This window comes from Syngnathus leptorhynchus, chromosome 15 (assembly GCF_054491065.1).
Source record: "Syngnathus leptorhynchus isolate UIUO chromosome 15, UIUO_Slep, whole genome shotgun sequence".
NCBI classification, from domain to species: Eukaryota; Metazoa; Chordata; class Actinopteri; order Syngnathiformes; family Syngnathidae; genus Syngnathus; species Syngnathus leptorhynchus.
Window position 1 is genome coordinate 2,281,703 of NC_141209.1, and position 25,086 is coordinate 2,306,788.

Here is a 25,086-nt window from a genome sequence, read left to right on the forward strand (position 1 = left end):
ACAATATTTGTGCGTGTGTGCGTGCGCGTGCATTGGTTCCACCCACCTCGTCCGCCCAATTGGTCTCCATGCAACCCTCCTCCTGTCACTCCGGCTTCTCCTCCTCCCTGTTATGCATCAGGTTGGCCGACACACTCGCTGCCCACCTTGTTCCAACAGCGGAGACCACCTCATTTCGGGCTCCATTTTAAGCGAAAGGAAGGAGGGGGGGCGGGCGACACAACCTGCATGCCGCATTCTAGCGTGAAAATGGACCGCATTGGAGCGATGGGCGCCGCTATCGCTACATCATAAAGGCGGAACCCCTCCGAGCTCCACAATCACTGCAGGCCGCCTGTCGGTCTTTTTGAGACGAGAAAAAAAAGGAAGGCGTCCGCGGCGCAAGATTCGTGAGGCGGCGGTGCCGTCCGTTAGTTCGGCGTTTACCCGGGCGTTAGCCTGCTAGCATCGGCTCCAGATTTGTGGATGTACGCGATAGCGCCGCAATCTTCCCGGAGATAGAATTGACATTTTGCACGAGAAACAGACGAGTTGCGCATCTGGCAGTGGAGGCTCCCGCCCTTCTATTCGTCCTCTCCCGACTCCCTACCGGAGAAGACCGGGGACAACTTGGCAGCGACGCCCCGAGCTGCTCTTCCCCTCCCCCTCCTCCTCCTTCCCTGGCCCGGTCCGGTCCCGACAAGACCACCACCAAGCGACCCTCCCCTTCGCCCCACGTCCACGCGAGGACCGCAGCTGATTTTTTTTTTCTTCCTCGCTGGGAGGTGGCGGTGGTGCCGGTGGTGGGAAGAAAACGCCGAACGCTGAGTGTTTTTCGGGTCCGAGCGGGGCTGGCTAAACACAGCGGAGGGGATGACTCTGGAGTCCATGATGGCTTGTTGCCTGAGCGAGGAGGCGAAGGAGTCGAAGCGAATCAATGCCGAAATTGACAAGCAACTTCGCCGAGACAAGCGAGATTCCAGGCGGGAACTGAAATTACTTCTTCTCGGTGAGTGCAGCGTGTTGAATCACTGTCATGCATCGTCTTTTTCCAAAAGATCTTTTTTGAAATAGAAAACTTACCTCCTTGGGGCCTTCTTCTTCCCAATGCTAGCAAACGTGCTAGCTGGGAGCCAAGGGAGAGTAGTGTTATTTCTCTCCCAACAAATGCATTCATGCATGTTTGACGTTGCAAATGAATATTATCCCGCTTAAAAAAAAAAAAAAGCCTAAAAATTGGACCTGGTGCAAGGAGGATCATTTGCACAGATGTTGGTGTTATTAGTGGGAGTGCATGTTTTGACTGGGAAGCTCCATTTCCATGTCGAAGTTATTTAATAAAAGCATCTGGCACTAACAGGCCACCACATGCTAGTTGATGTTATGGACGAATCGCCCTCGCAAATAAGCATTTGCCTTGGTGGTTTTGTCATCAGATGAGACATTTAACCTACTGCTCTTCAGGTTCCTCCTTCTTGCACAATACCGTTCCTTTTTAAACATGCACGGTGGGTAAATGTTTTGGAAGTCTGCATCGCAGTTTAAGGATTCAGGGTCTCAGTTCCTTGCTGTCTTTTCCCAAATTCTAGAAATATACCCGGTAGGTTCATTTGTCAAATAGGACTTAAATCGAGAATCCATTGAAACCAGGACTGACGTTGGGATTCATCCGAAACTAAAGAACGGTCCAAAAAAACGAGGAAAACTAAAGTAGCGGAGCATGCAACACGCCTGACATTAAGAAAGGTCACTAAGATCACATCGAAAGATGCTTAGGTGTACAGTACACTTTTCGGACAAGTCTGGCCGAAACCGCGTTATTTTCCGCCATGTCTTTTTATTCTTTGTCATCTTCCTCCATCCTCCCATGAGACTGGTGAAGGTGATGGTACATCAGGCAAGGAAAAAAATAAATAAAAATCCCCGAGCAGTACGGGTTAAGTCTTTTCCGTGAACGTCCGGATAAGGACATGCAAAGGCCGGATTAGCGCAGGAGGTCGTAATAGGCTTGGTTAAACACAGCCGCCGCTCAGACTTTGAGATGTCACTGACTCCTATTAGCCCCCCCCCCCCCCCCCCACCTCCTGCTATTATTCCCAGGCCCGTGGCAGAACTGGAGCCCCCACAACTCACTGCAGGGAGCAGGAAGAGTCACAAGTGTCATTTATAGAATGGCAATACGTAATGGCGGACACTTGAAGCTCCCCAATGTATTCTGGTACCATTTTTTTTTTTTTTTTTTGTCAGATGCTGCCTTAGCTTATCGGACGTCCGTGAAATCCATCGGACAAGTTAAAATTCATGCCGTTTTAACATTGTTAGCTGTTGTACAATGTAAAAATAACGACTTAATAGTAGTCAGTGTAGACTAAGCTAAGCTAACGCTTAGTCTTAGCAGCGTATTCTTTGAGGGTGCGTCAAAAGTGCACCCGAGCTCAATGAACGCAGCACAAAGAAGAGCAGAATTAGCCACAATTTCAAAAAAAAAACTGAAATCGCTCTGCAGTGTGCCCACAATCTGGCTGCCGGCGCTCGGTCACCATATCAGGTCATGCAGGCAGCTAGCTTCCTGCTTGCACACACCACTGGTTTGCCTCTACTTGGTCAAAACAAAAAAAAAAAGTTTGAAGCTTTGGACAGGCTACACAAACCCTTCCAGAACGTTCAAGTCCGTAGTCCGTCTTTCTAATCTTCATCAATGAGTTTTCATCGGTTCTGTCTCGATCGTATCGGCGATTGGTATCGATTAGGTTGTCTTTGGAGAGAGGATGAGAGGTTAGCTTAGGGAAGTGATGACCTTTCCGTGTGATGCCAGGCCATCTTTTTCTTGATCATATATGGCAATAAGGTTCTTCCAGCTCTGCTCCTCTGTGTGTGTGTGTGTGTGTGTGTGTGTGTATGTGTATGTGTGTGTGTGTGTGTGTCTGTGTGTGTGAGCTAAGGTGTAGGTAATATTTTGAAAGAGCCTATAAGGGAGCGTCTGACACGGCAACAGGGAAGGAGATTTGAACGAGTTGGCCAGCATGTAAAACAAGCTATCAAAATGGTACCAAATAAGCCATTGTCTCCGCTCTCAAATACAGTCGGCAACATTTTTCCGAAAACCACGCCCCACTCAAATGTTCCTCAAATGCCGCTACTACAACCAATTCAACATTGGCTAGCAATTTTAGCTATCGTCCGGTTAGCATGAAACGGATTCCTAAACGGGGGCATGGCTGATTCTCTGGAGGTTTGGGGCGATTGAGGCTACGTGGCGAGCGTCCCACATACTGTCGATGTCTCGTGGCAGGACAAAGCCTTGGCAGTTTCTTCAGGATGGCGCATTATTATTTATAAATAACGTCGAGCCTCGGAAGACGAGAAAGAGGGTTATGGAATCCTCAATTAAGACGTTTTAATGAGTAAGCCTGACCCTCAGATAAGCCTAAATTTTTTAGCCTCTTCTATATTTTATTTACTGTCTGCTACAAAAGAGAAGAGAGCAAAGGGGTTGATGGGATGGAGGGGGAAAAAAAAGACACAAGCGGAAAAGCAAAAAAAAAAAAAGAGACAGTAAGAGGGGTTGCCATGGTGACAGAAATATGGCTGCTCTTCAAAAACCTTGAATGTAGGTGGTGATGAGATGAGTGTGTTTTACAGATAGCTCGCATGTGCCCGATCCCGCTTGGATTCACAAAGTTGCCGAACTCAAAGCGGACGGCCGCATTTGGGAATCGCTTCTGAGGCTTTTGGATTTCGACACAAATATTCGCTTTGGCTTCCAGTTGAATTTCTTTTTTTTTTTTTTACCTTGGTCTTCGTATCCTCCCTGACAATCACGATGAGGGGTGCTAAAGGAATGCTAAGCCCCCCCCCCCCCTACTCCCTCCACACGCTGTCACCTGTCGTCGCAAAGTTGGAATGTAGGCCAGATTAATTAACGTCATTAAATTAGCGCACCCTCCCTCCCCCTCCTTAGAAATCATTGTGGTGTGCTCACTTTTCAAGGAGCCCATAAAAGCTAATTAGTCAATTTTGAGCGCTTGCAACCGATTAAATCAATCAATTTGAAATCTCAAAAGAGCAATTTTGGAATGGAATGATTCAAGCTGGTGCAGTAAATAGTAGTTTTTCATACGATATGACAAAACTATTTTTTTGCTTTGCGTCTCAGGCACAGGAGAAAGCGGCAAGAGCACCTTCATCAAGCAGATGAGGATCATCCACGGCGCCGGCTACTCGGACGAAGACAAGCGAGGCTTCATCCGTCTGGTTTACCAAAACATCTTCACCTCCATGCAGGCCATGATCCGGGCCACGGAGAACCTGAAGATCCCTTACAAATACGAACAGAATCGAGTAAGAAACGTGAGCGTCAAATGAACCCCGACGCTTCGGAGATTGACTTCTTTGCCGTGTGTGTGTGTGTAGTCCAACGCCATGCTGGTGAAAGAAGTGGACATCGAAAAGATCAACGGCTTCGATCAGCACTACATCGTCGCCATCAAGTGCTTGTGGTCCGACCCGGGGATCCAGGAGGCCTACGATCGGCGCCGAGAGTACCAGCTCTCCGATTCTACCAAATAGTACGTCCAAAGTATTAAGACTGTTTAACGATCGGGTATCAAGAAGGAAAAAGATTGTCGGTGTTTGCCACATGTATGTATATCTCCAGCTACCTTAGCGATTTAGATCGCGTGACTGCCGACGGCTACGTCCCCACCCAGCAGGACGTGCTCAGGGTCCGTGTTCCCACCACGGGCATTATTGAGTACCCCTTTGATCTGGAGAATGTCATCTTCAGGTACCCCTGACGTGATACCAGGACCGCCGCACAAATCCACTGATGGAGCGCAAGCTAAACAAATTGAAAATTGGAGGGGGAAAAAAAAAAAAGAAAAGTTGTTTAGCTCAACTAGATAGACATCAGTGATTTGTGTTTTAGTTGAGGTTCTGTCTTCCAGAACCGAAAGCAATGGCTTGCGCTCTCGCAACCACCTCATATGTGTGATGAAGAGGACTTGCAACTGTGTCAAAGATCCTTCAGGAAGTTGGACAAACTAACTTCCTGTCCTCCTTGACTTGACAGTTGTCCAAAGCTTCTTCATCTGCTTCCAAGTGCGGACTTTCCTTCTACTTTTGTCACTGATACCACCATCACTGTCAGCAAGTTTTATTTTATTTTTTAATCGGAATTTTATTTTTTTAATTAAAAAAAACTTAGCTTAACTGCTAGCTTAAGGAAAAATGCTAACATTTTAACCGATTGTCTTTCGACTCGGAGGCTATCAAGTTCATGCATGATTGAAACAATGTTGGTGGACCAGTGACACAAACTTCCGCTTAGTTTTTTTTTTTCTTATCTGAGTGTTGGCCTTTTTTTCCGAGGAGCTTCCTTGACAGGATCAAGCCACACTTCCACACTTGGCAGCGGGTTGCACAAATTGGCTGTCACGCTTTATGTAACTGTTTCCTGTCTTTCTTTTGTGTCTGTCTGTCTGTCTGTTTCTCTTCTCTGGCCGGCTTGCCTTGTAGCTATCTTTCCGATCTGGATCGCATTGCAGATCCCAGCTATCTTCCCACTCAGCAGGATGTGCTCAGGGTGCGCATTCCCACCACGGGCATCATTGAGTACCCCTTCGACTTGCAGAGCATCATTTTCAGGTAGAAAGAAATATTGCCTCGGCAGGCTCGCGGCTAATTTCTTTTTTTTTTTAAACTGACACCAGTAACTCGTTCCCCCATAAGACGTGTCTTAAAATAACTCCTCGCTCCCTCCCGCCCCTCGCTGTCTACTACTACTACAATAATCGAAAGCGAACACAAAGTCCTACATTCTGGTGCCCGATGGTGGTAAATGGGTCAGCTCCTCATCGTCTCTTTTCCTTTATGGCTGGCATAAGAAACCAGGTCGTCCTTCCCACATTGGAGGGACGCGCTATTTTTGGGCAGCGTGGTCCTGCAGGGCCTATAATGGCACCAGATCTCAACGGACCGCAATGTCCCGGGCCACCACTAGAGGGCAGCATTGCGCCGTCAACCCGAGCGCAGACCAGGCTTCTTCACCTGGTCTACGGGCTCGCACCTGTGCGTCTGTTTACATCATTAGCCGCTCAAAAACGGTGTCATCGGGATCACCGCTTGACAAGGGCGCGGAAGAGGTGTGAAGGATTCCAGTTGAGTGAAGACTTAATGAAAGTGGGACCTGAATCTCCCCAAAGATTGACAGGTGACCTCATCAAGGAGAAGGACTCTGGAAAGCTGAAACCTCTCGAGGATACGCGCGACTATTAATCAGTGTTTCTTATCACCAAAGACGGATTAAAGACACCTTCTGGAAACACGCGTGTTGACGTTACACTTTGCAAGAAGCGGGTAACCGATGAATGCCTTGACTTTCGCCGGACGGGCGGCATCCATTTTGAACCTTTTTCAAAGTGAAGATGCCTCGGTGGTGGCTTGCATGACTCGCTCACGCGGCGCATAACGATCTCTGCTTCGTCTGCTTCTAAAGGGGTTGTTGAGTCCATCGTGTATCTATTTGGCAAAGTAAAAAAAACAAAAAAACTTGGACACCCTTGTGTCCATGTCTCGTATAAACAGTTCTTCTTTGGATGGATTCAAAACCTGTCGAAGCAAAGCAAACCTTTCTTGAAGCCGTCTCAGGATAGTTGAAACATTAGGAGTGTGACGCTACGTGAATTAACGTAGCGTCACACCCCTTTTGAATCATAACCTCGCGTAAATGGTAATTTGCGCGCCCTGGCGCCCACCCTGTAGGATGGTGGACGTGGGCGGTCAGCGCTCAGAGAGGAGGAAGTGGATCCACTGCTTTGAGAACGTCACTTCCATCATGTTCCTGGTGGCGCTCAGCGAGTACGACCAAGTCCTGGTGGAGTCCGACAACGAGGTCACGCCCCCGACAAACTGTTTCTTCAAAGTTCCAGTACGCGGTGGTTGACAATAAATGTAATTTGATTATTTATTTTTTTTTTTTGCTCATCAGAACCGTATGGAGGAGAGTAAAGCTCTGTTCAGGACTATCATTACCTACCCCTGGTTTCAAAACTCCTCCGTCATCCTCTTCCTCAACAAGAAGGACCTGTTAGAGGAGAAGATCTCCTACTCTCACTTGGTGGACTACTTCCCCGAGTTTGATGGTAAGCTTGTAAATTGGTCCAGAATAGATTGTAAAGACAACCCTAAGCACTAGTTTTTGCCAAAACATTTGTATTATTTATGTTAATGCACATTTAGTATTTTTTTACATCGTTTGAAAAATACATTGAAAGCGATAATAATAATTGTATTTATTTTTTTTTAAAATTGTTTAATTTCATTTTAATCACATATTCAATCTGAATCATAAAAAAACAACAACTCCATTTTACATGAGCCCGACTGTCCTGGTTTGCTGTCCTGCAGGTCCGCAGAGGGATGCGCAGGCGGCGCGGGAGTTCATCCTCAAGATGTTTGTGGACTTAAACCCCGACAGCGACAAGATCATCTATTCCCACTTCACGTGCGCCACGGACACTGAGAACATCCGCTTTGTGTTTGCCGCCGTCAAGGACACCATCCTACAGCTCAACCTCAAAGAGTACAACCTGGTGTGAGCCCACCCACCACCAGCCCCGCCCCCTTTCTCTCTCTCTCTCTCTCCTTTTGCACAACCTCCTTTTTCGAGTGCGCTCGACTTTTAACGCAACACACACAAACTCGCACACACTCCCTTTTTTTTTGTTCAGCGCATTCAGACCCCCCTCCCTTAGCCAAAACAAACCAACAACAACAAAAAGGAAACACCACCCGCCCCTCTCTTGCGTATTTTTTGTGTGTCAGAGAAAGTGCTGCCTTGATGGGCCTGGCACACTCGACATTGAGACGGTGACCGGAAGGGACGCCGGGGGACGAACGCTAAAAAAAAAACGGGGCTTGGTCTCCGCCTCCATATCGATGAATGTACCCACCAGTGTGTGAGAAGGGCAATTGTGGAAAAAAAAAAAAAAAGGCAAAAACATGAAAACCTCTCAACAGTGTAAATATATTGAATATTAGAATATCAGGGGTGTCAAACTTATTGAAACGTAAAACAAAGTAATACAGATAGTTCTCAATTTACGAATGTAATTAGATACAATTCAAGCACTGGCGGAGCTAGAGGGGGGGGTCCTCGGGGGCACTGCTCCCACCCCAAGTACCAGGCCGGAAAATTGACTTTTGGATTTTTTTTTTAAATTAATTTCTAAAAATCTAACCTTTATTTTCACCTCATTTTCTACATGAGCATAAAAATCATCGTCCAACTTTTTGGGATAGAAAATTCATCCGCTTATGATGTTTGACACCCCTGGTTTACGTCAAGGTGTTAAAAGACAAAGCACGAGAGGGGCAAGAAATGGATCCACTTGATTGTTGCTGACCTTTTGAAAAATTATCATAATTTGTCGCTACAGCAATTTTAGCAAATTGTAACTTTCAAGAAATATTCGTTTGAAAAATTTCCATCATCACTTAAATTAAGAGAAGTATTTTTGGGATTTCAGTTTAAGTTGAATGCACAGCTTCACCCCCCCCCCCCCCTAGGATTCGCAGGGACAATCGCAAACCTGCCCCCCCCCCCCAGGAGAGTCCATCACCCCCCCCAATCTTCTCACTCCACGCTATCCAATCAGACGCTTCCTAACGCTGTCGCTCACTCATTATTATATATCAGGATGTGCTTCTGTTTACTTTTTTTTTTTTTTTTACTGTATAGTCACTTTGTTTTTAAAAGAAAACAAACAAAAAAACTATGGTTTGCCGTTGTCGAGTGAGGTGGGCAAAAGAAGAGCAATGACCAACCTTCCTCCACATCTGCAAATAAGTGTGATGTATGTGTATATTTGTTTGTAAATACATATACACAACAGTCATGTACAAAAATGCTCTGTGGTACACCGTCTTTGGCATAAACATGACGACAGAAAAAAAGAAAAAGAAAAAAGTTAGCTTCAAAGATTTTTTTTTCTCTCTCTATCAATAGTATTGATACTGTGATTATGGCTTTTTGCTGATGACGAAAGCAGACGTCACAGAGCCATGTGGTCAATTAGCAGTATATATATATAATATGGTGATGATTTTAAGTCTTTTTATTTTATTTATCTAATTTATGGACCAGGTTTGAAGGTGTTGATAATTTCAACTGTGTTTAATTAGTAAGGCTTTCTCTTTGTTTTTTTTCTCACGATGGAGCCTCACTTGAGTCTGAACTGCTGTTTAAAAAAAAGAAAAACAACAAAAGGAGGGGGAAAAAAAAAAAGCAAGGAATGTCTTCTATTGTAAGGACTGTATTCAGTGTCTGCTTTTTTTTTTTTCGGGGCCGATTTCCATTGTTGACATTAACTATTTTCTATTTTAAGAAGCCCTCACAATTTTTTATTTTTTTTTTAAATGGTGTTTCCTCTGGTTTATATATTTAGAGACAGCTCTGTAATGCTTACCTGCCTAAAAAAAAAAAATGTATATTTTAAACAGTGTTTTGGATCGGTTGGCACTGTAATTTGTTTTCCGGCATTTTTACAGGCTTGCTTTACCGGTGCCAGTGAAGTACCGATGGAACTTTTTCTTCAGGTGACTTATTAATTCGTCATTGTCATGAAGGGCTACCACAGTACATGCAGAAACAGAGATGCTGACTATGAGTAGAGGCTGAATGTTAAGGATGTTTAGCCCCGCCCCTTTTCCAGTCACAGCCACAATTCGACATCATGCAGTATATTGATGTATTACAAAAACCAAAAGTATTTCAATGTTCGCCAATTGCCAAGAAGCTGTGTTGGCTAAAACCCACAACTGAACGTTGTAACGTTAACGTTGTAGGAAAATTATCTAGATAATGAATTCATTTTTTCTCGAAACTGTTTGGAAAATAATGATTACTTCATGGAAATAATTTAATTTATAGCCCCGTCCTAATCCTATCCATCCAATTTACTGGCCTCTTGTCACTTTAACCTTATGATGTACTCGGGTTTGGCAACCTGCGGTTGTGGGGCATATACGGCCCATTGAAGCATTACATGTGGCCCGTCGTGAATTTATTTATTTTTTCTTGAATACACGAATGTTAATAATCTTAAATGGGTTCTTTGACCTTAAAGCTGTCAGTAATTGGTGCAATTTTTAACAATTATATTGAAAAATAAAAAGCCATTCATAATAGGAAACACTACTAATTGATGGAACCCAAAGGCTGCTGCACAGGCTAAAAACCAATTGAAAATGTCTTATGTAATGATGGCAAAAAAAAAGGAAACACTTTTAAGTACATTAGTATTTAACTTTATTTTCCTTGGCTTTGCACGATTATCCCCAAGTCCAAAAGCCAAATATATAACAAAAATCTTTCCAAATATCAACATCCCCTGAGCTAGACGCGATAGAAGTGTACAAATATCCGCCTCATTTTTTTGCACATAATGGAGGGTACGTTAAAATAAAAAGTAATTAGAAATACATTGTACTTCTTTTTCTTATTGGCAGAAAATGCCTTTTTTTTTTTTTTTTTTTTAGTACTAAATAACACGTCTTCTGCTTGTGCCAAGGACCTCCTTTAAGTGTTAATTGCGTGTGGAGTGAAAAATGTTGACTGACCATTGTATTATTTTTTTTGTGCTAGTTTGTGTTGCACAGTGGTGTACTATTTGGCACATTTTAAATTTATACTGAGGGGCAGTGTTTGCATGACACTTCAATTTTTCACTGTTTATTTTTCTCACTAAAACGACAACTTTTCTCTGATTTGTTGCCTTGATGCTCTTGTTACTCTGTATTTTAAAAAAAAAAATGACCAGAACACTATTCTTTATATGATTTTAGGACCACTTCCCATCCTCGCTTCTTCCTAAAAGCTCAGCTGTTGAATGATGTTTTTTTTAATTTTATTTTAAATGTAATGTGTGTAAAAAAAAAAAAAAAATCTGATGTGTGATATGAGCGTGCCAGGCTCTCAAAGTGCCAACACACCACTGCCAACCTGAGATGCCCCCTACCCGCGTGCCCTCCACCATTCTCTTTTTAAATGATACAACACCAGAGACTCAAAAGGATAGATGATTAAGTGGGTGAAGATTATATTCTAAGAGACATTTTTAAATAATACTCTGCTGTTTTTGTTTTTTTAAATAAGAAACTGTAATTATAATTACTGCATGTGCTGTTTTTTGCAAGCAAGGGGCTTTGGATGTATTGACTGAAGCCTTTAGGCTCCGGTTGGCCGTTTATCGATTTACATAACTCTGCCATAATTTTTAATGTCTTTTCATGCGTTTGTTTTGTTGTTTTTCTCGACCACTGTTGCCTGATCCTCATTCAAACATGATGTATGGTCATTATCGCCGCCTTCTAAACAAACATAATGACAAGGTTATCTGTTTTAAACATTGAAATAAATTTGTTCCTATACTTGCTGATCATGTGTGCGGCTGTTCTTAAAAATAATCATAAATAATACTCGTGAGTGTTTTGGAAAGTAACAAATGTTTTTTGGTGCCAATAAACTTTGTATCATTTAAAGTGTTTGCGAATGGCTTTGCAACCGTTGGCAACCTTTGATGACCCCTGACGGAAAGGTGACATTCGATACGTTGGCAAACGCTTGCCGGCCTCCACCATTTTGTAGGATCAAAATATAGCTTATTTTTCATTTCACAACTCTTTTATGTGAAATAATTTTACAACTACGAAGTCTCCATAAGATTAAATTCAGCGAATTTGGGGTAAATACGGGCCTTGGCCTACAGTTGCCAAGCAACTGCGACGGTGGGGTTGCCTTCAGTTCACCTCTTCACCACAAGAGAACGCTAACGAGTTTGTAAACTGGTGGCGCTACGCTCGCCTTCTCCTTCTCTGCTTTGCCCCGTAGGGGAAAACACCACCGAAGAAGAGTACATGCAGGAGCGTTGCAGGCTCATGTGTCAACACATCTACTTTCCCGAGGGGAGGTGTAACGTCATTAGGAAATATATAGACAAAAATCGCATTTCTTTGTAAAGCTTTTCTAAAAAAAAAAATCGGACTTTTTATTGTATAGTCTTGTCTTGTCGGAAAGACGAGCAAAAGACGGTGTCGGCGAGTGCTTTTGACGCAAAGCTAGCGTTCTTCAGCGATGACGGGGTACAAAGTGCGAATAGCAATCATTTAAAATCCCATATCCGGGAACGCGTTCGCTTTAGCGGGATAGCCAGCTCGCTTGGGCTCGACGCGACGGAGACTCCTCGGCGAGCGACGCTGCTGTTGCTTGGCTGCTGACATGATGTTTCCTCAATCTAGGCACTCGGTGAGTTGTTGTTCGCTTGGCGCAAACTCGTCAGTCAGTCAGCTGGCTGCTTTGCGTTAGCCTAACAACGCGGCTAAGCTATGCTAACGTTAGCTGACGCTGTAGGACAATCAAAAAAACGACCTTTTTTTTTCTTCTTCCCCCTCCCCACAATGAGTCACGTCTTTGCCAATTTTTTTTTTGTCACTTATGTCCACGCAAGTGTAATGCTGCCATCTTGTTGATCCGCGCGTTAGCTCGGCTGTAACGAATATTTTAGCCTAGCCTAGCATCGTTCACTGTCAATGCATGTACTCCAATGTATACAGCCATCATTCAAATACGCTTGTTTGTTCTTAGTAGTTTTTCAGTGCATTGGACATTACGTCATTTTTCACTTAACGATGCCGAATGAACAACAACTGATTCATAAATAGTATCCAAGGGGAATGATTTTGTGATACACTCTAAAGCAAAAAAACATTTTAGATGGATTAATTGATAGAATCATTTTTGTAAAAATATGTGATGGTGAAAATCCCAGTTTGTTGGCATCTCTATCATCTTTTGTTATGATTTTTGTCTGCAGGCATCCGCTCAGTCCGGACAAGCTCTCAAGTTCACCACCTCTGACTCGTGTGATCGCATCAAAGATGAGTTCCAGTTCCTTCAAGCACAATACCACAGGTAGTTTGTGGAATATTTAGCAATTCATTTAGTAATTGATTTTTTTTTTTTTTGGTCGACTAATCGTTGCACCTCTGTTTTTATTGTTGTTAGTCTCAAGTTGGAATGTGACAAACTGGCATCAGAGAAGTCCGAGATGCAGCGTCACTACATCATGGTGAGAACGTGACTAAAAAGTCCATTTGAATCGACCTCGACGAACAAACGCTAACGTGCTTTGTCTCCTCGTGCGCGTTTCAGTATTACGAAATGTCTTACGGACTGAACATCGAAATGCACAAACAGGTAAAAAATCAGACCGTGCGCGCACGTCGCCGACTTGTACTTATCTCATTCTTTCTTGTGTTTTCCCACTCAGGCTGAAATAGTCAAGAGACTAAACGGCATCTGCGCTCAAGTGCTACCTTACCTGTCACAGGAGGTAAATGCCACGGAGCTACGCTTTGTGTGTAACTTCACACCTATGTCCTCTCATCTGTGTGTTTTCTTTCAGCACCAGCAGCAAGTCATGGGGGCCATCGAGAGAGCCAAGCAGGTCACACCGCCCGAGATGAACTCCATCATACGGGTTAGTCACAATGTCATTTTCAAAATTGAAAAATGTCGCATCTATACGAGGATGATGACATGTTGTCGATGTTTGTAGCAACAGCTGCAGGTGCAACACCTGTCGCAGCTTCAGGGCCTGGCTCTCCCGGTGGCTCCTCTGCCCCTGGGCCTGACTCCGCCCAGTCTGCCGGCGGCCTCGTCCGGCTCGGGCCTGCTGTCGCTGTCCTCCATTCTGGCCAACTACTCGCACGGCCAGGCCGCTCAAGCCGCCAAGGAAGACAAGGCCCGCGGGGACGCCGCCCAGGCCCAAGCTCAAGCCGACAGGCCGCCGCCCAGGCCCGAAGACGGCGACAAGTCTGACTAGAGGACCGTCTGTCGGGGCTGCAAAATGGCGTCGGCGGACTGTTGGTTCTCAGTCGACGTCACGTGTACATAGTTGCGCTTGTAATGGTCGAGCGGGGGAAAAAAAACAAAAAAAAAACAAACAAAAAAATCTGCTGAAAGTGTAAAAGAGTTCATGTTACTCTTTTTCCTTTCATCCCTCCCTCACATGTAAATGGCACAAATCAGAATGGAGTCAGCTCGCCTCTCACGGCACACTTAACAGAGTTAAACCAACGAGCCATTTGTTACCTTTGACTAAACGTAAGGTGTTTTTTTTTTTTCCCCCTCATATATTTAGCAAGTGGCTGGCCAACCACTGGCCTATCCATGTAAAACATTTGAGAGAGAAAAAGGGGGGAAAGAATACACTGCTGTGAGCACATTAGACAGCGTGCGTGCGTGGGAGATCAAGTGAGTGTGTGTATGTAACAAAAAAATGAAAACACTTAATTTGTTTCTTTTTTTTTTTTTTTTTTTTGCACCTTTTTGTCAAAGTTCGTACGCTTGTTGCAGTTTTGCCTACTGGCGCTACTTGAGATTAAAAAAACAAAAGTTGGATTTGTATTACAACTTAAATCTTGTCAAATGTATACATTTTCAGACATTTCAAAGAAATCCAACTAAAAATGACCACTAAAAAAAATCACAAGCAAAATGACAACTTGCTTGAAATAATTCATGTCAAACGACTACCTTAATTTAAAAACGTTTTTCCCCCCCTTTTGTAAAATGGTTACATTTTGTTATCGTATTCAAACTTTGCAGCAAACGACAAAGTTGTGAATCATTTTCGTTCAAACAAGTTTGCTGTCTGACACCGTTGTGTAAATGAAACGGAGGTTTCCATAAAAGGTAGTTGAATGACAGTCATTGGTTCTTATGACGTCACGACGAGTTAAGTGCTTTGAGGACTAAAAACATCACTTTGGGAACTTCATTTGTTTTTATTAGGTTTTTGTTCTCATTTTTATTCAGTATTTTTGATTCTATTTTTCCTGTATTTTCATTTGTATTTTTTTTTTTATGATTTAGTAAAAGCACTTAAGTGTCGTCCGTGTGCTCTTTTGCTTCTAATAACAATAATAGTAATAATCTTGATATGTTCTCCCATGCAAGTGGTGTGTGTCGTCTGCTTGCGTGCGTGCCGTGAAGGGCCAATTTGTATACATATAAATATATCAATATATGTATTTTCTAAAGCATTTTTGTATGTTTCAAAGCTGCTTTTTAACCTCATGAAAATAGCACATGTGCGTGTGTGCGAGCGCATCGTTTTGTTTCAAGTTCTGCAAGTCGTTTCCTCACTTTGTAAATGTATGATCCTCTTTTGTGCAAAGATAATGGAAAAACAAACAAACCATGTGTGTAACTGCGTATGTTAAAAAAAATAAATAAAAGATGTTAAGAAAGCAAGAGTACTACGCTAACGATGAGAAGAAGTAATGCATGGCGCTTTTAGCAGTAAGGGAGCTTTTCTGGTGCCTTACAAATAAAATATGTGATTGGAACACTTGCTGCCTGTTTTACCTCTCAACGGTGGAATTTCATGGAGGAGTGAAATCATAGTGATGTGCATTCCAGTTCTTTGAAGTGAACTGAATCTTTAGAATCGGTTCACTCAAAAAAGTGTTCAAAAGAATCGTTCACCGAATCGTTCGCTACGCTTTCTTATTGATTCTTTTTTTTTCTTTTAACTCGCTGATTGATCTGTGACGTCACTCGGACACTCCATTAGGTACACCGCCAATTTTCAGGTGTTCCTAACTAATGTCACATGTCAACATGTCTCTAAGCTATGTGAATGGCCCCTGTCTCACAAATAAACGGAGTTTGATAACCACACGACTCGGATCATCTTACATATATGATTGAGATATATGAGAAGATTCGTTTTGAACGAATCGTTCACTCACGAGCCAACACTAATAAACAGGAGTAGGAAAAAGAAAAAGACACATGGCTCCAGCTACAATTACAGCCAAAAGAGCAGACTTTAGTTTTGTATTCATTTTTAAGCAAATGCGTAGTGACAACAATTGAAAATCAAGCAAGAAGGAAGTAAGTGGTTCTATGCTTATTCTATACGTTTACCATTTTGAAGCGTGTTCTTTTTGCACTGTGGCCAATTTGCTACCCGATTTGAATTACCAGTCACTCATGCACAACACTACAAGAAGGCAAACATTTTGAGAAGAGACCACAGATGGAGAAGAAAAGGACACTTTCACACCCCACTGCTGACTGACTTCAGTCAGGGGAAAAAAAAAAAAAGAAATAAAAAAAAATAGGGCCACCCAACATGACCCTGTTGCCATTATAATTATTTTGGCACAGACGCAAATATCCGATCACAAATTCCAGTGAAATTGGAACAAAAAACGCTCTCTGCCACCACTTGACCTCTTAATCAAAGGTGTTATAAATAGTGCGCACACACACACACACACACACACACACACACACACACACACACACACACACACACACACACACACACACACACACACACACACACAGTTATAAATATTTTCTCTCTTTATATCAGTTGTCACTGGATTGTTTGTTGTTGTCCGGATCAGCTCATGATGCCGTCTGCAAAAATGTGACGACTGCAACGGGGCATTAAAGTTCTCCAGCGACAATTCGACACTTTATAATCCAAAGCAAAACACATCATATGTCCAACATCTATTTATAAATGGAAAGTAACAGCTTGTGATCCAAGGCATACCACATCAAATGGCCAATCGTCTGTAAATGTCCAGAGAGTGTAATGCACAAGTTGTCCACTGTGGGCCGCTGTTACTCACAACATGACGCATCTGAACAATTGGCCTGCACGTGACGTCACATGTGTGAAATAATTAAGAAATTTGGCAGATTTTTGGTGCTTATTTTGTCATTGTCTTTTCATTCAATTTGACCTATTAACACGTTACAACACTTGATAAAGATAATCAATCAAATATACTTTTATATATAATATAAATATCAGATATTTTTTCTCATGCTCAAGTTAAACAAATGTCAAATTATCGTAAAGCAGATGCATGTTCTGCCTGTAATTCACATCTTTGTCATTCTGAGCATTAACGAAGCAAAAAGAAAATTCTTGAAATCATTATATACTGTATGTCTTAAATTAATTGGCTGAGTAAATCTGCCAAATGTCAGAATTTGCATTTGTCTCAAAACACCCATATTGGTCGCGCTGTGTACTTTTCAAACCAAGATCGGGCTTTCAAAGTTTGAACCTTTATCATCACCACTTGTTGGGCCCTATCAACCATTAGACACACGCACACAAACGAACTAAAAGGCCCATCAATCATAATGAGAGGCACCTTTCCAGACAATAGATGTGATGTGAGAAGGGAAATGGCACAGTCTTAATTACTGTCTCTTTGTTGCTGACGTCCCCTTTATCTAGTGATGAAGCACACATTGCTCATTAAGTCACCATATTATCGCTATGGCACATGATCACAATATAGGTCATTTACAGGTTTCCTGTAAGGGTTTCAAAATAAACATCACACTCTTGATATATTAAAACATATATAATATAATAAAAAACGCAGGTTACTGCTGTACATTTTTGTAGCTGATTAAAATACAAGCAGTAAAGCGCCTAGATAGCACAATCGCTATCGTGTGTAGGGCTTTCCCTCAAAATAGGTACAAAAATAACAGCTGAGAGCTAAAAGTATACGGTGGTGCAGACAATTCGCAGTTGTCTTTTTTTTTTGTGTGGTTTTCAAAAACTTTCAGTGTGGCTTTTTTGCTCAAAGCCACCACTGTCTTGTTAAACAAGCGAAACAAAAAAACAACAACAATAAAAGTGCTTATGAGCCTTAAAAGGTTTACTTGCTTCCATTTAGGACACATCGACGTGTCTTTTGTGCTAACTACGGCTGAACCATTTCGAAAAATACCATGAAGAATGTTTTGCTCGCTAGTCAAAGCAAAAATTCCATGGTTCGAATCTCGCTACTTGTATCTCAAGGCATTCCACAATAAGCCTTACTGTATTCTAATAGAGGCTCGTAAACATGTCCACACACAAACACGCGGTGGTCATCTATCTACTTTAAAACATACAGATGCCGCTACACTAGCGAAAAATAAATGCGCTGAGGACCAATTTGAATGAATTGTAGGCGGCCGTCGCTCCGATCTACAAGGGCGGCCGGGTTCTCCTAACTCAGCGCTAGCTTACTGAACAGCTTCGAGATCAATAGATCACGCGAGAGAGAGAGAGATGGAAGGGGAGGCAAACCTATTCATGAGTGTGAAAAAAAACCTACAGTTGAGTAAAAGGTGAGCATTCATAATCGACTTGTTTCGACTCCAGGTATGTTTTATAGCAATTATCTAAATTTCAAGGTCATTAAATACACTTTTTCAATTATACAAGTGTCATGTCGCTTGCTAGCTTTCATGTGTTTTACGTTTTCGTTGCCGCCACGTCTCTTCGTTTGGATGATTAGAAGTGAACAGAAACATAAAAATCGTGTTTTTTTTTTCTTCTTAGTAAATAAAAGACTAAAACATCCAAAATAAGAACAAGTATTGATCGTAACCAGCGTTTCCTTGTTTTTTTTATTCTTGCTCGGCAGCTTCAAAACATGTTGGGTCGGGATCGATACGATCGGTGGGGAAACGCAGCCATGACCAATTATGAATATTGCTTCTGTGAGACAATGTCGATAAGTCCACAATTAGCTTTTGCTCCTCGGCGCTCGGCAGACGCGCTTATGCCATCCGTTTGTGTGAAGACTCGAGACAGAACATGTTATTATTCTTTTTCTTTTGTCCACATTCTCATAAAAGTCTACTGTGACAGATGGACGCAGCATTGGCCGGTTTTTCCACGCAGGTGAAATTTCAGCTTGTCAGTTTTAAACCGTTTTGGACACTATTACATTATTCTATTCTGTTTTGTGTTAAGCTTCTCAGAAAATTGTAAGTTTGTCGAACAAATAGTGAAACATTGCTTTTAAAAGAATGACAAAACATTTTTTTCCCGCGTGGTCATTAGCTTAGTGCTAAGCTAATGACCATGCGGTCATAGCTACCTGCTCGTGTTTTTAATCAGGTGCTGGTTGTCTTAATGTCAATTTTTTTGGCACGAGATTGATTGATTTTCTCCTTCTCAGGCGTCAAATTATAACAGAGGTAAAAAAGGAAGCTAACTAATGCGACCAGATGCACGCCATCATCATCTTCCACTCAAGCACCACCAAGGTAGGTGACTAATGCGACCAGATGCACGCCATCATCATCTTCCACTCAAGCACCACCAAGGTAGGTTTCAATGATCTTAAAAACTTTCCAAACCGTTTCAACCCTTTTAAAAATGTTATTTATGATTTTGCACTGTAATGGGTATTTTTAGGGTAAAAAAAGAAAACTATTTTGTACTGTACTGGCAATTTGTAGGCCACAAAAAACTTTTTTATGACAATTACGTTTTTTTTTGTTTCGAAACTTGGTTAGGATGTCAAATTAGGGTTTTGCAGTAAGGTTGAGGTAGGGTTCCGTCCTCTTGGGTCTCCTGCTCCAGGCATCTTCCCTCTTCATCTTCTCAAGAGTAGCCGGCGACAGGCTGCAGTAGGATAATTGAGAGTTGTATGGATCGCACGGGGAACATCGATTTCCTTCCACCGCTCTGTAACCCCCACTCCATTCTGCTCAATCCCGCCTCCCCATCTCTCGCTGACACCTTCTTTTTCATTCGGTAGGGCTCTGGGGTAGGGTGTCGAGACAGAAGCAGAGACGATTCATATATCGGCCTTAGCTGAGTATGTGGCCGACCGACCCGTCGGGAAATTGCCAGAAATCCGGGCCTTACCGTGCGTCAGCATTTTCAAGCGGCTGTTGTACCCAAATTGGACCTTGAATAAATGCCTTACCCCTTGATAGGATAACAACTAAGTGCAGATTGAAAGCGGGGAAATTACAAAATATGCAGTTTGCCACTTGTCAGTCGTACGTGAGCTCGTCAAGGCCGAGCCTGATAAATAGATTTTGCGGTAAAACAACGCAACCGTGACTGGAGGACTTTTGAAATTTTATTTCAAGTATGAGCTCTGAATACAAAAAAAATATCCCCTTGCTGCTATATGGAAGATCAGTTCTTGAAATACTCAAATATTAATCAGTGACAATCTACTCTCGTTCGACGGCGTACTTTTATTTTTTTTCGAGCACTTGACTTGGAGAGCACTCCAATGTTTTTGACAGATCCCATTGAAAATCACAAAGGCTTTGATTAGGATTCTCATTTCACTCAGCTCCTCTCTGGGCTTCTCAGTCCAGCAGTGATATTGGTTTAATTCTCCTTGACCTCTAAGGGTAACCAGATGGAAGCCTGCCAAAGTGCCGTTTGTTGTGATGCGAGTCCAATCAGCTGCCACCATACAGCGCTCGTATAAGTCAAACCTCACGGCGCCCAGAAAAATCCGCACATTTTTTTGGAATGAATGTTTGTTTGTTTTTCCTCTCCCTCATTGTTGTCATTTTGCGTGGCCTTCCTCGCTCCCGCTGCTTTTTGTCCGTTTCCCCGTGACTACTGAAACATTTTGACGTTGCGGGATATTTCTCCATTCTTTTTGTTCATACAGTACAGAGCATTTTAAGGATAGATTAAATACAGTGTGAGCAAACTCCAGGCTGGAGGCGCTTCTCCTTCTTTCGGCGTCAAAGTTCCCTTTGAAGGCGGTCGCAAGTCGGAAGGGGGGTGGGGGGGCTTGACAGGCAAAGGACATTGACACTATTGAACAATGGCAATTAATAATAGACGGCAAGGGAGAAGGAGAGATGAGAGACCTTTTAGTTCTTCATCGCTAAATCCTCGCTGACGGCCATGGCCGGGCTTATCCCCCCCCCCCCCCCCGCACACCCCGCCTCCCCCCTTTAATAATCGCACACACACATTCCTTATTTCCACTCATTTTGCTATGATTGCGCCTCGCGTACACACACACACACACACACACACACACACACGTACGGACACACAAGTGCCCGAAAGAGTGGAGATTGCCTCATTCTATCATCACTGGCCTTATTTAAGTCACTAGGGGGAAAAGGAGAAGAAGAAAACAACACACAAAATGACGAGCAAGTTGCAAAGAACATCACTTTAATACTTTTAGTGTAGAAAAAAAAAAAAATCTTGCAAACTTCAAACTTTAGTCATGTAGGATCATAGCTGTCATTTTTAAACATTTTTCCATTCTATTTCACTGTTATTAGTGGTTTTATATGCAACAGAATATTTTTTTTATAATTAATATCAACGAATGTGTGTGTATTAGTCACACAGGGCGGGTGCGCACTTTTGGGTGAGTTCACAAAATCATTTTCACTGGAGGTGAAAATGACAATGCGGTTGCCTAGCAACGTGCAGTCTCGTATACACACACACACACACGATACTGTGCAAAGTGATGGAACTCTGCTCTCCAAAGTAGGATTATGTGACCTTTGTTTGATCATAATGCTCATTTTTAGTATGCAGGCAAAATAAGCAAAGCTGTGCAAACACACACACACAGGACAAAGTTTTTTCTTTGGGTGTGTGTGCAATGCCGGCGTCACTGGCACCCCCTCCTCCTCCCCCTGGTGGCGGGGATGCTTCAGCCGCCTTGAGACCGCAGCCGAAAAACAAAACAAGTTTTTATGTCGCTTCTTTCCAAAGTCTCCCGTCGCATCACCCGTCCAGGGAAAATAAAGGCGCGGCAAAATCGCTTTTGGGCGAGGGACGTTACGACAGGGGGCGGGCATGGTGCCCAAGCACTCCTTTTTTTTTTTTTACGTCACTTTGTGCAGCGGTTCCAAGAATGTGGCGGGCCGCGTTTAGCCCACAGGCCAATATTTCACACCGCCCCCACACGTTCATCAAAGCAATAAAACAATAGCAAATGTAACTCTGAACGACGCCCACGCCAGTGTACTAATCTCATTCTCGAGCCTGTATTTGGAAGCCCACCCGTGCTTGCCCGCCCCCTCCCACCCCCACTCTTACATCTCACATTCGAATAAATCCGTAATCTATTTCGCGATTACGCAGCGAATAATTAGCTACAGACGAATATGTGGGCCGCAATCGTTCATTGGTCTTCAGATTATTAATCACGACTCCAGACCTGATCGGGCTCCTCGCCTGTGAAATTATAGTTCTACTTAGGCAAACAACAATAATGGATGGTACTGGCTCCAGCGGGGCGAAAGATGAGAAGAAAAAGCAGAGTAAGAGGGAGAGAAAGACCCCGAATAATAAGCTGAGGCGCAAGGAGAAAAGCCGTGTCACGTGCCAATATTATCGAGACGGACCGCTAGCTACGGCGCTTCGGGAAATTACCAACTGCATTTCTTTCCCCCCCCCCAAATGCAACACATCAATTCTTCCCTCAGAATATGACGCAGAACAACCCATAAGTCAGCCGCGCTTTATTTATAGAGCACTTTGGAAACGAGCGCGCATAGCTGCATACAAAGTGCTCGACGTCACATAAAACGCAGATGTGTCGAAACAAAAAGCGCTCAAATCATAAATTATTAACATTAAAAACGGTAAACATAAAACACTAAAATCATGCATCGTCTCAAACTGATTCGAAAGAATAAAAGTGTTTTAGTGATATGGTTCATTATTATTCTTTTTTTTTTTTTTTTTTTTGCATTAACACCAAGCGTTATTTTAAGCTTGTCAACACAACATGGATTTGCGAACATTCCAGTTTTCTCTTGCTCAGCAATCTCCAGCTAGCCAGCCAGTCAGCCAGCCAGCCTGTCTGATCTACTTTATGCAAAGCGACGCTAGTTGAGGAAAACCAAAAGTGTGTGTGTGTAGGTTGGCGCTGGTGTCGGCTGCTACTAGCCACCCGCATTAAATATACATCTGACAGAGTGGGGATAAAGAGACATCATCACGGGCCAGCGCTTAAGCAGAATACACTTATGTGGAAGCCCTAGTGGAGGGGGGGCTCCCTACACACAGCAAAAAAAAAAATAAAAAAAAATAAATGCTGGGTTATTTTCCTTTCTGTTAATTTTTTTGGTACATTTTGCGATTCTGATCAATTTTCAAAACTTCGAATTTTTGTAAAATGAATGGAAATGCCGTGAAAGTAATATATTGTAGTGCGTGCGTATTTTAATGAAGAAAAACATCACGCTACTATATTGAATTAAATAATAATAATAATATTGCATCAGTTTTATATCGGACTTTTCTGGACATTCAAAGATGCTTCATTATTTATTATTCATGCTCTGGTGGTGGTAAAATACGTTGTGTAGCTACAGTCACCCCGGGGTAGGCTGACTTCATCAAAACATGCAGTAATGACATAATTAAATCAAATTAAAATAAACACTGCATCAATTTAATGGCCATTTTCTGGCAGCCTCGGGGCAATAGTATAAGAGAAGTTCAATGCAACATGCCAAGTTCTCTTAGCTCATCAGTACGGCACATATGAGTCTATATTTATAATTTCAATCATATTGTCTGTCTTCTTGAGTTGCTGCACCGTATGTAGCAATCGGTGGATTAAAGTAGTATGGCGCCAGATTTTTCTGCACAATTTCATATTTGAGGAATTTGCGTGTGCGTTTACGCAGTTTGTAATTTCTGTCCACATTTATTGATTCTTTGAGCACATTTGCAAAATGCGTTTGTGAAACCAATTAACCAAACATTGTGTACATCTACAAACATTTTTCCTATTTATAGTCATTAGTAGACATCCGCGGCTACACATGCATCTTAATGTAGCCTACCGCGTTCATGATTACAAATGGTGTCGTGATGATTCGAGCCGGTTGCTTGCCTATTTTATCCACTGGCATCCTTGGTGTTTGTGTTGTTGCTGCAGTCTTAAATCCCAGGAGTCTTGCTGAGAGCCATGACGACTGATTGCCCCCCCTCCTCCCCACAGCAATAATATTCAAAGAGTTAGTGAGGGGGGGGGGGGTTGCTTGTATTTTACGACATCGTCTCTGTTGGGTTTTAAGGCCCACGGAACACTGCGGCGCTTATTTTCATTTTCATCCATATTGGTCGCTCTTTCTTGTGCGATGTCATCACGCAACGGCAAGAGATTCCCTTTACGCATTTCAACTGCAGAGAAAAGGAGCCTTTTGATGCAGCACAAGCTGTTGGCTTCGCTTTTATAAACACACACAACACACAAACACACACACACCTTTGGAGGAAGCGGAGAGCAGTCAACCTGCAACATGGCGGCCGCTTGGGAATCACCGGCGAGCTTTTTCTTCCTTGCTCTCAAGATAGAAACAAAGACAAGTTGAAAGGTGGCCGTTTTGTAAGACTTCCCGAATGCGATTCCCTCGTATTAAGTTGCAGGAAGTCATGTCGTTTGAAAAGCAGTCGAGTTGTTTTGACGCGTTGTATTCTTGTGACAAGTCTCCGTGCAGCATTTCCACCAGTTCGCTTCAGAGTGCTCTTCGATTTTTTTTTTTTTTTTTTTTAAATCTTTAATTGCAAAGGTTCCCAAAGGGTTTCTCTTTTTTTTTTTTGCATTCAGATCAAAGTTGAGCATTTTGTGATGAAATGAAACCGATTCTGTGAATCAAGCAGATGAGCTAATGTTGCTTGAAAAGCAACTGAGTTGTTTTGACACCGCGCATGACCTTCTCTGGAGATATTCGTGCAATGCGAATTTGCCAATGGAAATAACTGGCACTTAGTCACACAAAATATCTGCCGGCGAGCCAAGCAACTCGGATTATCGTCAAAGTTGAAAAGGGGAAAAATATTATTCATACTCGAGATGAATAAAACACGTTTCGGACAAAAAAAAGGTTTTAATTTTACCGTTCCCAGACGAGGTTGTCGACCTTATTTCTCTGCGTAAATCCGCATTTGTAGGAGAGCCCTCGTAGGGACGCTTGCGTGACGGATTAGGAGGTGACATCAGATAAGGGAACACGGGGAGGAAGCATAAAGTGGGAGACAACATCTCAGACGCGCGACACCTTGGGCCAAATCTGCAGCGACAGATAACCACAACGGCGCAGGGCCCGAGAGGACCGCGTCGCTCTGGTACGAATTTGACGAGATCCTTATCTCCTCGTTGTTGACACGGTCGTCCGAAAGCCTCTCAGGGCGATTATTGTGCTGAGTGAACCTGCCCTGACAAAGCGGCGATACTGGTTCATTTGTGGTGGTC

At 42.9% G+C, this 25,086-nt stretch overlaps 3 protein-coding genes across 12 annotated transcripts in view; all 3 read left to right on the forward strand.

Annotated features, from left to right (window-relative positions):
- The first annotated feature begins 33 nt into the window (after window positions 1–33).
- LOC147045015 (guanine nucleotide-binding protein G(q) subunit alpha) lies at window positions 34–11,409 on the forward strand. Of its 5 annotated transcripts, XR_015068356.1 has the most exons (9): window positions 36–988; window positions 4,136–4,320; window positions 4,393–4,547; window positions 4,637–4,765; window positions 5,497–5,625; window positions 5,865–6,190; window positions 6,278–6,336; window positions 6,742–6,871; window positions 6,968–7,116. XR_015068356.1 is itself a non-coding variant. In XM_085932265.1 (8 exons), exons 1-8 carry the CDS (start codon window positions 853–855, stop codon window positions 7,575–7,577), a joined length of 1,209 nt encoding a protein of 402 aa, XP_085788391.1. In that variant the 5' UTR covers window positions 62–852; the 3' UTR covers window positions 7,578–11,409. The 5 variants fall into 5 exon arrangements, 3 of the variants coding, with proteins under 3 accessions (XP_085788391.1, XP_085788394.1, XP_085788393.1); XR_015068355.1 differs by having other exon boundaries at window positions 34–988; window positions 6,278–6,871; window positions 6,968–6,995; XM_085932265.1 differs by lacking the exons at window positions 5,865–6,190; window positions 6,278–6,336 and adding an exon at window positions 7,387–11,409 and having other exon boundaries at window positions 62–988; window positions 6,968–7,121.
- Window positions 11,410–11,845: 436 nt separating this feature from the next.
- LOC147045016 (TLE family member 5-like) lies at window positions 11,846–15,390 on the forward strand. The gene is made up of 7 exons (XM_085931227.1): window positions 11,846–12,283; window positions 12,852–12,949; window positions 13,043–13,106; window positions 13,190–13,234; window positions 13,308–13,370; window positions 13,443–13,517; window positions 13,596–15,390. The coding sequence occupies exons 1-7, from the start codon at window positions 12,257–12,259 to the stop codon at window positions 13,860–13,862; spliced, it is 639 nt and encodes a 212-aa protein (XP_085787353.1). The 5' UTR covers window positions 11,846–12,256; the 3' UTR covers window positions 13,863–15,390.
- A 412-nt stretch (window positions 15,391–15,802) lies between these two features.
- Window positions 15,803–25,086, forward strand: part of LOC147045017 (nardilysin-like) — a 52,820-nt gene continuing 43,536 nt past the window's right edge. The window contains exons 1-3 of one of the 6 annotated variants that reach the window (XM_085931222.1): window positions 15,812–18,202; window positions 18,729–18,761; window positions 19,042–19,189. In XM_085931222.1, coding sequence (XP_085787348.1) covers window positions 19,141–19,189 — 49 coding nt within the window. In that variant the 5' untranslated portion in view covers window positions 15,812–18,202; window positions 18,729–18,761; window positions 19,042–19,140. Of the gene's footprint in view, window positions 18,762–18,785; window positions 18,848–19,041; window positions 19,190–25,086 lie in introns of those variants that run through there. The other 5 variants (XM_085931224.1, XM_085931220.1, XM_085931223.1 and 2 more) reach the window with 5 other exon arrangements.